The 14,653-nt window shown below is 43.7% G+C and overlaps 1 protein-coding gene and 1 non-coding gene across 4 annotated transcripts in view; one reads left to right on the top strand and one right to left on the bottom strand.

Moving 5' to 3' along the window:
• Positions 1–587: 587 nt before the first annotated feature.
• Pcsk5 (proprotein convertase subtilisin/kexin type 5) overlaps positions 588–14,653 on the top strand; it is a 411,165-nt gene continuing 397,099 nt past the window's right edge. For 2 of the 3 annotated variants that reach the window (XM_076918285.1, XM_034512925.2), the window contains exon 1: positions 588–1,277. In XM_076918285.1, coding sequence (XP_076774400.1) covers positions 1,080–1,277 — 198 coding nt within the window. In that variant the 5' untranslated portion in view covers positions 588–1,079. The remainder of the gene's footprint in view (positions 1,278–14,653) is intronic. The other variant, XM_034512945.2, reaches the window with a different exon arrangement.
• On the bottom strand, positions 12,668–12,776 carry LOC117701981 (small nucleolar RNA U13). The gene has a single exon (XR_004605910.1). It is a non-coding gene; the product is annotated as a small nucleolar RNA U13 (small nucleolar RNA).

Below are 14,653 nucleotides of genomic sequence, written 5' to 3'. Positions count from 1 at the left end.
GATGTTGCTGCAGAGTATCAGAAAGACTGATCTCCCAAGTCAGCAGGCGACAGACTTTTGGCTTTGGCTTTTGTAAGAGTGGATGAGACTTAACTGTCCGGTGTGGCAGCTTCTCGGGGAGCAGAATGCGCAAGACAAACAGTTGCTGAAAAGCATAAAGAATTAGCGAAGTGAAAAATCTCGAGTTATTTGTTTGGCAATTGAGACACGGGTGACCTTAAAATGTTGTTAGCCCAGGACCAGTTAGAGCAGGGATGAACGAATCTTTGCCATACTTCCCTCTCATTAGCGTGTAAATCTTGGGCTTTCCAGGGTAACGGAAAATTAATTCAAATCCAGCCTGGCGGAATAAAAAGGATAGAAATCAAGATCCGGGAGGCACTCTCCTTTCAGCCCTTTGGGGAGACTGGCCTTCACTGCCCCGACCCTGGAGGTTACAGCAGGGAGAACCGGGAGGCGCTAGGACCTGGGTGGCTCCTGGCTGAGGCCCCGCTCGTGAGGGCGGAGGAGTAGAGGAGGAGGGAGATGTGGGAAAGGAGGGGTGCGGGGGGGGGGGGGGGCGGGGGAGTCATTTATGCGGAGCGGGCGCCGCTGCCGTCGCCACTCACAGTCCCCGCGCGCTGCTCGGAGCCGGAGGGAGCGCAGCTAGCGGGCGAGCGAGCGAGCGCTGGGAGCCGGGTTCAGCAGAGGGGGCGCCCGGCCGCTGCCTGCGCTCCGGCCGGTCGTCTCCACGGAGCTCGGGGGCCGAAGGGGAGCAAGAGGCAAACGAAGAGTCCACGAGCGGAGCCGGGAGAGCCCGCGGCGGAGGCGCCAGTCCCACTCCGCCGCCTCCTGTGCAAGCCGGAGAGCGATCGCTCACCGCCCCGCCGGCCCAGAGCCCGTCACCCCGGTCCCCGCTGCCCCAGGGATGGTCTAAGAGCCCGAGAGGGGCTCGCTGCTCTGCTCCGCTCCCGGGCTCTCCGCCTCCTACCGACCGCTCCCGGCTGCGCGCCCGGCCGGCCCAGGCCGGAGAAGTTAGTTGTGCGCGCCGCTTAGCGCGCGAGCCAGCGGCCGGGCGAAAGCAGCGAAGCGCCGGGACCATGGACTGGGGCTGGGGGAGCCGCTGCTGCCGCCCGGGACTGCGGGACCTGCTCTGCGTGCTGGCACTGCTCGCCGGTTGTCTGCTCCCAGTGTGCCGGACGCGCGTCTACACCAACCACTGGGCAGTGAAGATCGCCGGCGGCTTCGCGGAGGCAGATCGCATAGCCAGCAAGTACGGATTCATCAACGTAGGACAGGTAACCAACCCCCGGGTGGCACAGGCTCTGCACCCAGAAGCTTGTCGTTTGGGGGACTTCTCATCCCCTTCGCTTCGACCCCTCCCCCTTTTCCAGATGTGCTTCTGCAGCTGCGGGCCCGAACTCTAGGGCGATGCTCTAGCCAGCGCGCTCCTTGCACAGTCACACACATGCCCCGAAGTTGCTGGGATCCCTGTTTAATTTGTTTTTACAAGCAATGAGGGACAGGTAGTGTCTGTGGAAAATATGGAGTGCCCTTGGACAGGCTTAGACTCGCCTGGACCTTTGGACCTGAAGAGTCCAGAAGCGCTATTTAGCTTGAGGAAATAGCCCTGCTGGTGGCTGTGGCAGGGAAGGTTGAGACCTTTGGGAGGCCAAGGAGTGAGAACGCTCCTGGTTCTAACTGGGAGAGAAAAGCCTGGATTAACCTCTTGGGCCACAGAACTGTTGGGCTCTGGAGAGCTTGGAGTGCCGCGTCTGGACGGGAGGTGGTGGTGGGGAGAGAGGAAGGGGGCGGGACACTGGGAGGGACGCGCAGATTTAGGGGGGTCCTGGCTGCTGCTTCTCTTGGCCAGGATCCAAATGCGGGGCCCCCGGAGCTGGATGGGGAGGGACCTGGGAGACATTGAAAGCGGCTGGAGTGTTCCGCTCCGGGAACTTGGGAATCTTCTTCTGGCGTGGAACCTGGGGTACCCTGTTGTGGTGTGTGGCAGGAATGTTTGGATGAGGTGCCTTTGATGGGTTTTCCTGCCATACTGAGGGAAATGCCAATACATTTTTATGGGACCCTTGGTAGCACCGCCGATTTGTATTCTGGCCTAAATGGCCTGGAGTTCGTCCTTTCCCCCCATGTCCCTACCAGAAAGGGGACTGGAGAGGGCTCCGTCAAATGCCCCTTCTAAGGACCTCACAACTTCTTTGAGACTGATCCAAGGAGGGAGCCCTGCCGCGACTCTGAGGCTACTAGAGTTGAGTGTAAAGCCAAGGTGGGAGGGCCATAGGGGCGTTTGGGGGCTTTCACATGGTACTTCAGGTGCCCATTAGTGCTGCTTAAGCAAGAGGGCACAGATGGTTTCTGAGGACGGTTTCCTTAGAACTCCACACCTAGGACGGCGGGATGGTTGGGCAGCCCTCGCTCCAGCCACTGGGGGGAAGCGGTCAGGAGGGGTGCCTGCTTCTAGAAATAAGCTGGAGAGCAGCTGTGAGGGTTCAGAGGACAAGAGGGCGGGCGAGGTCTTGCTCTTTACCCTTCCTCCTGTAGGTAGGATGTACTCCAGAGAAGCCAGTTCGGTGGAAGACTGAGACCAGGACAAGGGGCATGGTTTATGTCCTATTCCCCACCCTTTCCCTTGGTCCCCTCAAGATTTTAGGGCACTCAGCCAGATTTTGTTGCCAGAGTGCCAGTGCCTGTCACCTGCAGAATTGCTTCCTGGAGTTCTGTTGGCCTCTTCTGTGAAAGCTACACGGAGTCTTTTTATAGTTGAGCACTGAATATACCTCCGCGGTGTCAAGGGGAAAAGAGCACATCTCTGATCTTTCAGGAGACATTTTCAATTCAGCCAACATTAAGCATCTTCTCTGTCAGCTGTGTTAGGAAGGCTAAGTTCTCAAAATAACACTTATTTCTTAATTTCTGAAACAATGTTGGTGCATATTTGACAAACAAGAGATTAGGAGTTTGGGACAGGAGGCTGATCCCTACATACAAAGCCATAATGGGGACCTAAGATTCTGGTTCAAGCTGGTTCTTCTGTCCATCTTGTGGATTAGAGAATCCTTCTACCCAATGTACAGAAGGAACGAGTAAAATCCCCATCCCCCTGAATTCTGATTGGGTATCTCAGTACACTGGAAGCAAATATCTGCTCATGGTTCACCAATATTTAGTTTAGAAGGACCTGGACTTGTTGATTCTAGGATGTTTCTTAACTTGTAGACTCCTGTCCTCCTGGACTCAGAATAGAACTTAGATTGCAGAATCCCACAGCCTCTAGTGAGAGGGGAGAACTGCTCTCTCATTCACGTTAAACAAGCAAACATGTCTATAACCTCCACTGACTCTTTACAAAAGCCTTTTTAGTGACGGTCCACAGCTTTTCATGTTAGCAATACTAAGAAAGTTTATATATACATAACATGAAATACTATTTAATGTAGGTTTTTACAACCCCACTGTGGAAATACAGCCCTCCCAGTAGATAGAGAAGACCACTGAATTGATGCAATCGCTAGTGTAAGAAGATCTGCTATTGTACAGTGCGAAACATTTCCCTGCAGATCAAAGGGGCATGAGCTTTGATTGAGACTTAGGCGTGGTAAATTGAGTTCCTGTGTGTAAGATCCCGGCACTGTAAGGGCAGAAAGTATTTCTTATCTTATTCATCCTTTATTGCGCTGACCTTTTAACACTTTAGACATCCTTTTGTTATTCTTTCTTCCCAGCAATAAACCAGATGTGCTTCAGCTTAGGGCAGTAAATAATGTGCAAATGTCTCTGGAATGTTTCCACATTTTACCCAGTTGTGCGGAGGATTGGGGTGTTGTCACCTGTGTCACAAGTTGTTACAAGATATATATATATATATATATATATATATATATATATATATATATATATATATGTGTGTGTGTGTGTGTGTGTGTGTGTGTGTGTGTGTGTGTGTGTGTCTTCACTATGATAGGCTAGGTGAGTAAGTTAGTGAATTTTCACCATACTAAAGCTACAATGTTGACTGTCTTCTTTGAAAGAATACCATTACAGTGTTTTGTGTAGCACGTTAGCATTTAAAGGTAAGGTTTCTGCAGAAAAGCCTAGGAGGTTCTTTTTCCTGTTCAGGGAAGATAGGACATTCAGAGTACTGGGAGAAGCAAACAGACACACAAGCACAAAGGACTCCATTATCAGGATTGTCTTGCTTGTGGTTATGGAGATAGCATTATGCTTTCTTGGTTTTCATTACATGTTTCCATTTTATGAATGGTCTACACTTTAAAATTCTGAAGTGATGCCTAGCCCTAACCATACTTAGCAGATGCTAATTTATCAGCATATATCAGGTTTTGTTTGCTATGTCAGCTGTATGATGATGCTTGCAGTTGACAAGCTGAGCTCCGACTAGGAACCCGTGGAGTGTCTAGAAATGCTGCTATTACAATGGCCTGCAGCTTGTGGGTCACAACCCCTTTTGGGGGAGTCCAGCCACTCCTTTACAGGGGTCAGTCACAACCATCAGAAGTATCAGATATTTACATTATGATACAGTAACAAAGTTATATTTATGAAGTAGCAATGAAAATAATGTTATGGTTAGGGATCATCACAATATGAAGAACTGTATTAAAGGGTCACAGAATTAGGAAGGTTGAGAGCCGCTGCCCTATTGGAATGCCTAAGAGTGGGGGACATGCATGGCTGTGGCCTGATTGGTTGAGAGAGAAGCCTTTATTCTCAGAGTCTTTGGGCTAACAGTAAGATTGGATATATAGTATATCAATTGTAGGTAGACTAAATCTGTATAGGGAGGAATTAATCTCTGGTTATTTGCATCCAGGGAGGTCTCTTGTGAAGAGTTGGTCTGCAATGGGTACTTGCTGTATTTATCCTTCTGTGAATTGTCTACCATCACTGATTCCAAGAATGAGATTACCAATAATAGTTTTACTTACCAGCAGCCATGGCACATCTTGAGCAAGTCTCCACAAGGATAAAGCCAAATGGAAGCCGTCCTGGGGATTTGCTTTACACAAGGCTGCCCCAGAGAACATGTGGGTGTGGAGACTGCACAGGCCACTAGTGAGGCTGTCTAGTGAGAGTCACTGAATTTAATGGCACCCTTGTGCCTTCATCTCTATAGTGCTAGATCTTGAGATAATAGAGTGAGTTAACTATGCACTGCTCAGCTCAGCACATGGGTTTGTTGAATTCAAACCAGAGGAGGAATGTTGAAATAAGTAAGACCTAAATGATATTTAGATATGCCGAAAGAAGGACATTTTTAAAATGGAAGATACAAAATGTAGGTATCAGGAAAGTGAATTTTTTTATGGCTAAGTTAGGTGAGTTTTCTACACAGGGAGAATGATTTTCTATTTCAGCTAACCATTTAAGACAGTTTAAAAACAGTTTTATGTTGAACTTAAAAGATGAGAGCTGATTTCCCTGGGCAGTACCACTTTCTCTTAGTTATCTTTCTTGTAACCTTAAATATAGGCTAAGTTTACTCAAGATGAAAGGAAGGAAAGGATGATATGTAAAAACAAGGGCCAGGGATGTAGCTTAGTTGGTATTATTATACAAAGAGCTGAGGTCAGTTTCTAGTACCACATAAACTGGGTACAGTAGTGCACTGATTGGAAGTTCAAGGTCATCCTGAGCTATATAATGAATTTGAACCCGGCCTGGGCTCACCCCATGACACACCCTCTAAAACTGAAAATGTCTGAAGAATAATTACATAATAAAGACTTTTACCTTAGCACATTATGTTAAATCTTACTTGAATTTAAATGTTAAAAGTGAGTGTTATTTATACAGGTGAAGTCAGATGACTTCTCAGGTAAGCAGAAAATTACCTTGAGCAGCAAGAACCTTGCTCAAAGCTGTCATGAAGCAGCCTGATTTCCTGATTCATTTTGACCTGTGAATGATAGGATTCTTAAGTACTGATGAATGTTGAAGAGGGAGTTCTGGGTATTCATGGATAGCATAGAAATACAGGATGTGGCTAGCCTGATGAGCTGTACTCGAGTGGACTGTGTTCTCCTAATAAATCTGTAGGCATTTTGTAAATAGGAGAGTAAATGGATGGTTAGTCTCACTTTGGTCCCTAGGTGATACATCTGGCCTTGCATAGGACAGCTCTTCACACTCAAGAACCTTAGCCCTGCCTTGGCCAGCTGCTTTTTCATGTCTGTTTCTTGTGATGAGACTGAACCAGAGAAGGGAAACCTTGACTGGACAGAGTTATCAAAGGCCATAGCTTGATGACGATGGAGTGTGTGTGTGGGGAGGGGTCTGCTGTATTAACCTTATAGACAAAGGGCATAGAGGAGTCCTTTGGGGTTCTGTTTAAACTTTTGAAGAGCTTTCTTCTTCTTCTTCTTCTTCTTCTTCTTCTTCTTCTTCTTCTTCTTCTTCTTCTTCTTCTTCTTCTTCTTCTTCTTCTTCTCCTCCTCCTCCTCCTCCTCCTCCTCCTCCTCCTCCTCTTCCTCCTCCTCCTCTTCCTCCTCCTCCTCCTCCTCTTCCTCCTCCCCCTCCCCCTCCCCCTCCTCTCCTCTTCCTCCTCCTTCTTCTTTCTTTTGTGAGCCTCAAAGCCGTTGAATTTCTCTTATCACAGTCTTTCATGGGCTTGTATCCAGAGGTTTTAGCTTGAAAGGTCAGCCAGAAGAGCAGCATAGTATGCTGCCGGGAAAATGTCCAGAGAAAGGGAGTCCTGACCCAGAAACACCCCTTGGGATGGGAGGGGTATTTGTATTATTGGTTCAAGTTCTGTGGAGTAGAGCCTGGACTCTCCCCAAGCAGAATCATCTCCAGGTATCCTTTTGCCTTGCAACCACATTACTCAGCTCATTCAGGTTGGTTCAGTGACTTTGGCTTCATGTGTGATAAAAACGAATGCCTGCAGACATCCATGCATGCTAGAAGATGCACACATGCAGTGATGTTTATGTATTTGTCTCTTTTTGCTTGTATAAAAATAAATGTTGCACACAGTTAAGAGTGAAATTACTTGTGTAGTGTTCTCATTAGTTACTATAGTTCACATCTGTACATCTGAGAGCACCAAAGAGAGCAATTAATATCAATAAGGGTGTTGATTTGAGTGAGTCCTGGGAGAAAAATGAGAATAGGAAGAAATCAAGAGTAGGAGTGTGTGTGTGTGTGTGTGTGTGTGTTTTCTTTTTCGAACTAACCTGACCCTCTGTTCCTTATTTATAAAATAGGGCACCACTGTCCAGCCCATTTAGGGGGATCGCTAAAACCAGTAAAGTTTTGAGCTTGAAGCTCAAAACAACAGGCTATATTTTGTACAGAACTGATATGGTTTATACTTAAAAAAAAAAAAACAAAAAAACAAAAACTGATCAGCAGCTAACTCTCCTGGTTGGACAGACCTGGTGTTTACCAATTACATAGAGAGTAGGGGCTGCAAAATCAAAATTCCAGCTTCTTAATTTAACCCCACTGTGAATTAAATAAGAGTGGGGAAATAATTGAAGGCCTATAAAGTAAACAGAGGGAACCATCTCGGTTACAGATGTTCAGAACCCAACTTATATCACTTGAATACACCATGGCAAGCAGATGAGGACACAGGGAATTTATCAGTTGAACAGTTCTACCTGACTCATTGCACAGTTCTGAAAACAGCACGTGACTTCCTCCTCCTCCTCCTCCTCCTCCTCCTCCTCCTCCTCCTCCTCCTCCTCCTCTTCTTCTTCTTCTTCTTCTTTTAATAGAATTTATGTTGTTTATACTAGTATTTTTTTTTAAATAGAAGAACCTATCTTGAGCTAAACTAACTTCCATTAATTGCAACACTTTTTGTTTTATTACAGAAATATTAATGAGTTTAATCTGAGTTAGTGTTCACAATCCAGGTAGAGGTTTGTTTACTTGAGGCACATTGGCATGTACGTGTGCCTCCTAGTAAATTTGCAAGCGTTCATGTGCCTTCTTCATGTGAAGAATTGTGAATTCTGCTGAACCTCTATAGCCAAACTGTTTTGTTTTGTTTAAAAGACTGATTGTGGGCTTGTCTAACTCAAAAGCCAGAGGTGATGCTAACATCTGTGACTCTCCATTTCCCTATGTTAGCTTCAATCTCAGGCAAATGTTTTACACAAAGCCTCAAAGGTCATGTGAGTCTTGGTAATTCTTTTACCCACAAGTGGCATTAAACCCACAAAAGAAAGGTAGTGTGTTCTGATCATTGAATGGCGTCATGTAAGCCACATTTGGGCCTGTCATTTGTCCAAGGGGATAGTGGCTCATGTGTCTAGCTTTGAACCAAGTGAAATGTCTGTTGATCTCTGCTGGCAGTCCAACATTTGGGGAGGGCCAGTTCCCTAAAGGAAAATGAAATTCTATTATGAGAATAAGAGAAAACAGATGTGGGACAGGGAATGACCCCACTACTGATATTACATAAGGCCACAACGCTTAGGCTAGCTCCAACATTACCAGGAAGGATTATCCTGTGTTTACTATGTATACTAGGATTAGTTATACTAAGTTCTATGAGGCAAGAATACAGCACATGTTGCTTCAACAAACATGTGCCTCTCCTCAGGTCTACAGATTGTGAGATGTTTTCTAGGACTAGGGAGTTTTACTTCCAACAGCATTCAGTGCAGCAGTGGAGACCTGCACACTTAGTATGGTCCAGTCATGCCTGGGGAGTATTCATGATGAACTGGAGGAAGCAGATACAGATAAAAGTTATTACTGATAGTAAAATTGGAAAGATTTGGACATTCCTGAGGAAGTATATTCAGTAGATTTTGGTGACTAAGTAGAAGTATGGTTTGAGGGAGAATGAATGTCAGGACAGCTGCAATTATAGCCTTAGGACCTGAAGAATGTGGAGTCATTTGTACCATCTGAACAATCCATGGGAGCATAGGTTTTAGTGTGTACAGTATCATGTTTTGTTATGTGAATATATATATTCATATATGTTGTGAATATATATACATATATATTCACACATAGTGAAAAGCAAGTAAATCTGTCATTTTTCACATCTCTCCCCCTATAATTTATTTATTAAAAATATTTTATTTTTAAAATTTTGTGTTTTTACATTTTAAATTGAAAAATGTGTCTTTTTTGTGCCTGTGTGGGTGTGCCGGCCTGCAGTAGGCAGAAGTGTCAAATTCATCTAGAGCTGAAGTTACAGATCCATTGACAGCTGCCCAACATAGGTGCTGGGAACTGAACTTGGGCTATCCGCAAGAGCCATACATACTATTACCCTCTGAGTCATCTCTTCAGCCTATTTATCTTTTAACAGGAGTACTTAAAATCTAGTCTTTTGGCTGGAAGTTTTCAATAAATAATAAGTACTGTATATTTTTCCTTTAGTGTTCCCATGGTTCATGAAATCCCTAAGTGTTTTGTCATCTATAACTCTGTTCTTTTTGACTTATGCATTCCATTTCCTCTTTCTTCTCATTTGTGATACCTATTCTTCTACTCTGTTTTTCAATGGCTTGCTTCCTCACTCCCTTCAGAGTCTACACACAATTGAGAGCATCAGCATTATATGAAAGGGTAGGCGCAATGGAATTTCCTATGGGTAGGGGAGAGAGTATTTAGCCTAGGAAAGATGAAAAGATCTCTTCAGGTAGATTTTACCCTTCGTCCACCTCCACATGAACTGTGGAAGTTGGTAGGAAGTACACTGTGAACATGAATTGCTGAGGGGGGACACATGGCTAGAGAAGGGGGGACTGTAAAGAAAGGTGGAGGAGTGCCCTCATTTAGGAAGCAAAGGAGGAAGGCAATGGGCAGAGGGAAGCCATTGCAAGAAGGTGCTTTCTCAGAGGTCCTGAAAGAAAGAGTGTGTCCACCGGGCCCACAGCAGTGAGATGTGCTATGGGAGAATCCAGCAGGATAGAAACCAGTAAGGTTCTTAGCCAGTGTTCTATTTCACATTGGGATGGAGTTGGGTTGTGAGCCCATGCAGAGCAAGGGCAAAGCTATTACATGCACTTCTGCTTCTGCTGAGTTTTCTATCAGTCTGTCCTCTCTCTCCATCTTTTTCTCACCAACATACTGTAGTTAAGACATAGATCTAGGATCACAGATCTTTGCACCGTAATGCTATTACCTCCAAGCTGGACGTCCCTAGGTGATCATCTTAAGCTTTCTCTGCCTCAGTTTCTTCTTGTGTGAAGGGAGATATTTCCTCCTCACAGGATTGCTGTAAGGATTAAGGAAAATAGAAGCGACACAGGTTGCATGATTAATCAATAAGAAATGCCACTTAATCTTTTTTTTTAAGTTGTCTTAACCTTCATTAACTCACTTCAGTTTATTAATTTCTTTTCATAGATGCTGTCACTTTCAAACATGTTTGAGATTAGAAAAAAAGATTATGCATGTGTGGCACGTGTGGCGTGCGCACACACACACACACAAACACACACACACACACACACACACACACACACACACATTTACTTCTTCATTTTCCTACTAGACAGTGAGCTCTTTGGATACAGTTCAGTGCTTCATTTACATTTATGTCCCGGGAAAGAGAACTACACAAAGCATAGTAGAGTGACTATGTTAGAATGGAGGTACAAAGAGCTCAGGCAGAAGGATACATTTAAGAAAGAGGTGTTGGTGCCTCTTAATTCTCACAGGAATGATGAACCAGAGGTGCTCATGTTGTAATGAAAACAAAGTGATGCTTAGAGTGGTCCTGATAGCAAAGGGTGCATACAAAGCAATGAGGACTGTGGAAGTGATGTCCGTATGCTCCAGTGTTTGGAATATTTTTAGAAAATTCATAAAATAAGATAGACCACTTTAAAACAAATTTCCAAATAGCAACATGGTTATTTGTTGCTCGTACTTAGAGCTCAGTAGGTATCGATTAAACAAACCAGTAAAAGAAATGAATCATTGATTGGTTTTGTATCATTTTGCCCTTCATATCAGAGGAGTGGAATTTGCCAGGTTAGAGGGAAAGCAAAAAAGAGACTCCGTGGGAACTAGGGATCTAGTCCTGGAACACAAAAATACTGTTTTGGAATGACTGAACAGTATCTATGTGGAAAGGTAACTGGTGGGGACCCAGGAACAGGGTGGGCATAGGACTCTAATCAATAAGTAATGATTAGAGACATTCCCAAGGGATTTTGTTGCTGTTGTTTATTTGAAAGAGGGTCTCTATCTATCATGGCTGGCCTGGAGCTTGGAGTAATCCTCCTGCTTCTGCTTCTCTAGTGAAGGGATTATAAACACGGGCCACTATATGCATATGTTCCATCCCAGAGGGTTTTCATAAGCTTCTCCTTGTTACAGTTCTGTTTGATAATAAGGTCCAAGGTGTGGCACAGGTGAGATGGAGCAGCTGAGAGCCGTGGCTTGGAAGGAGGTCCATAAGCTGAGGCTGAGAGACTGGGAAGGGTTATTAGTGTGGGATAGATGGGGATTGAAGTGATTTGGGTTGGTAGACCCACCGAGCTGATAAATGTGGAGTTAGCCGCACATTTCAATTATTCTTAGATAAATGTAGACATTATCTCTGCTTTCTGCTACTGTGTGTTATTATTTGCACTGCAGGTCTGTACCAACTTAAGGGATAAAGACAGACACATAGGTGATTGCTTTTTAACTCCCATGTGTGTGGGTTTTTTCTCTTTATTTGACTTAAAAACTGAAGTTTGCATTGAGCACTGAATATAGAAGGAACCATGTAAGACCAGAGATAATACTTAAAGTTGATTTTTTTTTTCTTTTTGGTGTTATGACTTTTCCTGAGGAGCCAGGAACAAATGTCTCTTCATCCCAGGTAGAGCAAACATGACAACCCAAAGACACTTTTTCTATTTCAATGTCTTTTATTGGACTAGTGTGTTTATTGGGGTTACTACTTATAGCAGCATGAGTGCAGGGTGGGTATTTGCAGAAGTGTGGATGACTCAAAGGCAAGTACATCACCAAAAAACCCCATCTGAACATGGGTGACCACTCAAGAAAAACTGTACGTCGGGAGCACCCTCTACAACTTGCAGACAGGCCCACTGAAGAGTCCTCTCTCTGATAGATTACTGCTTGGAGAAGGGTTTTGTGAATCTTGTAACTGAGTTTGCTGAGCCTTGTGAGTTTTGTTAGTTTCCTGGATCTTATGACTCACATTTTTTCCTTCAGAAAGGATGAGTTCAATTTGGAGGCAGTACCTATTTGGCTTTGAGATACTGGTCTTATAATGGAGTCCAGAATTCCCTATTTCTCTGTGTGGAGTCTAGACTGACTCAAACTCATAGAGATCCTCCTGTGTCTGGCTCCCATGTAGGGATTACAGATAAGGTGTTTTTTACCACACTTTCTTTAAAGTACTTTGTCATATATATTTTACTATAGCTTAGGTAGTAACATAGCCTGCTTTCCATCTCTGAATTGTGATAAATAATTATAATTTATTCACATGTCACATAGCCTGCCCATATACATACATACATATACATATATACACACACACACACACACACACACACACACACACACACACACACATACATATAGTAGCACAGTGAAGCAGAGTTCTGAACATGTTGCTTTATATATTCTTGTCCTAAGTTTTACTGCCTGTAGGATATGGATTTTAGGTTTATTTATAGAGTGTACTTTTTATAATATAGAACCATTTTTTTCATGTCAAATGGGTAATGTGAGACATCAAAACAAGGTGTGAGGAAGGAATGTCACACACTGATATGAACATTCAATCCTCAATCTTCGTGCTTAGAGACAAAAAAAAAGATCAGTAGCATATAGCATTTTAAGATTGCTCTATACAATAGGTTAATCTTGTTTGCATTTGTATGTTAATCTGTATGTTAATTTAGAGTTAGAGTTACAAAGAAAGCATTAAGTTCCTAGTGTAATTTTCTGTGCATTATCTGAGTGGTTAATTCTCTCTTGGGAAAATTACATTTTGGATACCATGCCAGCATTGAAATCAGATGTATTAAAAGCAGGCTTTTTCTTGATGGTTTTCCTGGCATTCCAGTAAGCCTCCCTCTAAGTCTCCCTCTGTCTGTCTGTCTGTCTGTCTGTCTGCCTTTGTCTCTGTCTCTTCTCTCTCCATCCCTTTCTCTCTCTCTCTCTCTCTCTCTCTCTCTCTCTCTCTCTCTCTCTCTCTCTCTGTGTGTGTGTGTGGGTGTGTGTGTGTTAGGGGTGAGAGAGCTTTGAAACTGATGGTTTCAAAGCTCTTTGACGAAAAACTTACTGGTAGGGCTGATTCTCTTGTAATAATATTCATAGAGAAAAGATTTGATTTTTTCTATACTAAGACACTGTTACAGCTGTGAAAATATTCCATTCTCTCCATATTGATGTTCCCAGGCTTGTGTCTTGTTTTCTCTAATTGAAATTTCTCAACCAAAATAAAGCTTGGTCATGCACAAAAGTTAGGATAGAGTGCAGGGAGGGGAGATAATCCCAGAACCTTTAACATTGTAATCAAATATCCATAACTCAACATTAGAAGGGTAGTGCTTGCTTCTGCTGGTGTTAACTGGAAGGTTTAGATACCCCAGCTTTGGACACCCTGCATTACTGACAAATGAAGGCCTCCCTTTTTAGGTTTAGTCTTGATAATAAAAGAATTTTAAAATGGACTCAGGGGAAGCTCAAAGACAATTTTTATTAGAGTTTGGGAATAAACAGAGGGCAAGCTATAAATCATTGCAGTAGTGGAATACGCGCTGAGGAACCTCGGGGGAGAATCTGTAGAGAAAGGAGAGAGAAAGAAGTTTCTGCCTTTTGAGTTAGGCTGGGATGCTCAGCAATGGAGGTCAGCCAGCAGCCATGTGGCAGCAAACGCCTGTGTGATGGAAGGTGGAGAGCTTCAGAGAAAGAGTGAGAAAGCCTGGAGTGGCGTCGTAGAAAACATGCTTAGTTGTCAGCCATTATCTGAAAGACAAATTGAAAATAAGGAAAAGTTATGCCTTTTTTTCTTTTTTGAGTAATGACTAAGAAAATGGATGGAATTGACAGAGCTACATAGCCATTTTCAAAGCTTTGTAAGTAACTTTTGGTGTTTTCTTAATCTGAACTGTCCAGTGAGTTTCTCTCTTTTATCTCTCATCACTGAGGCTATTTATTTTAGCTGCACTAAATGATAGTTTGTGTGTGTGTGTGTGTGTGTGTCTGTCTGTCTGTCTGTTTCTGTGTGTGTATGTATGTGTGTGTGTGAGTGTGAGTGAGAGAGAGAGAGAGAGAGAGAGAGAGAGCATGTGTGTGTATGTATTGAGGATGGCAGTAGTAGCAAGCATAAATATCAATGCTTTCTAAGAAAAAAATTGTAGACTGCTTAAGATTTGTCACAGAAACCTTGAAAGTACTATGCTAAATGAGATAGTCATATTATTCTGTTTATGCAAAATTCACATTTACAAATCTGTTGAAGCAGAAGGGAAGAGTTGATGAGGAATGCTAACCAAAATGTCATTTAATTGATCATCCTGTCCTGTTTTCTAAGAGCGGGTCAGATATCCCAGACTGACCTCAAACATTATGGAGACGGATGACCCTGAACTCCTACTCCTCCAGACTCTACTTCCCAAGTGCCGGGATTTACAATCAATTGACACTATTTATAGTTGTATTTCCCTTTTCAATATCTTTGGATAAACCA

Source organism: Arvicanthis niloticus, chromosome 1 (assembly GCF_011762505.2).
Source record: "Arvicanthis niloticus isolate mArvNil1 chromosome 1, mArvNil1.pat.X, whole genome shotgun sequence".
Classification (NCBI taxonomy): domain Eukaryota; kingdom Metazoa; phylum Chordata; class Mammalia; order Rodentia; family Muridae; genus Arvicanthis; species Arvicanthis niloticus.
This window is presented reverse-complemented; position numbering and strand designations above follow the sequence as displayed.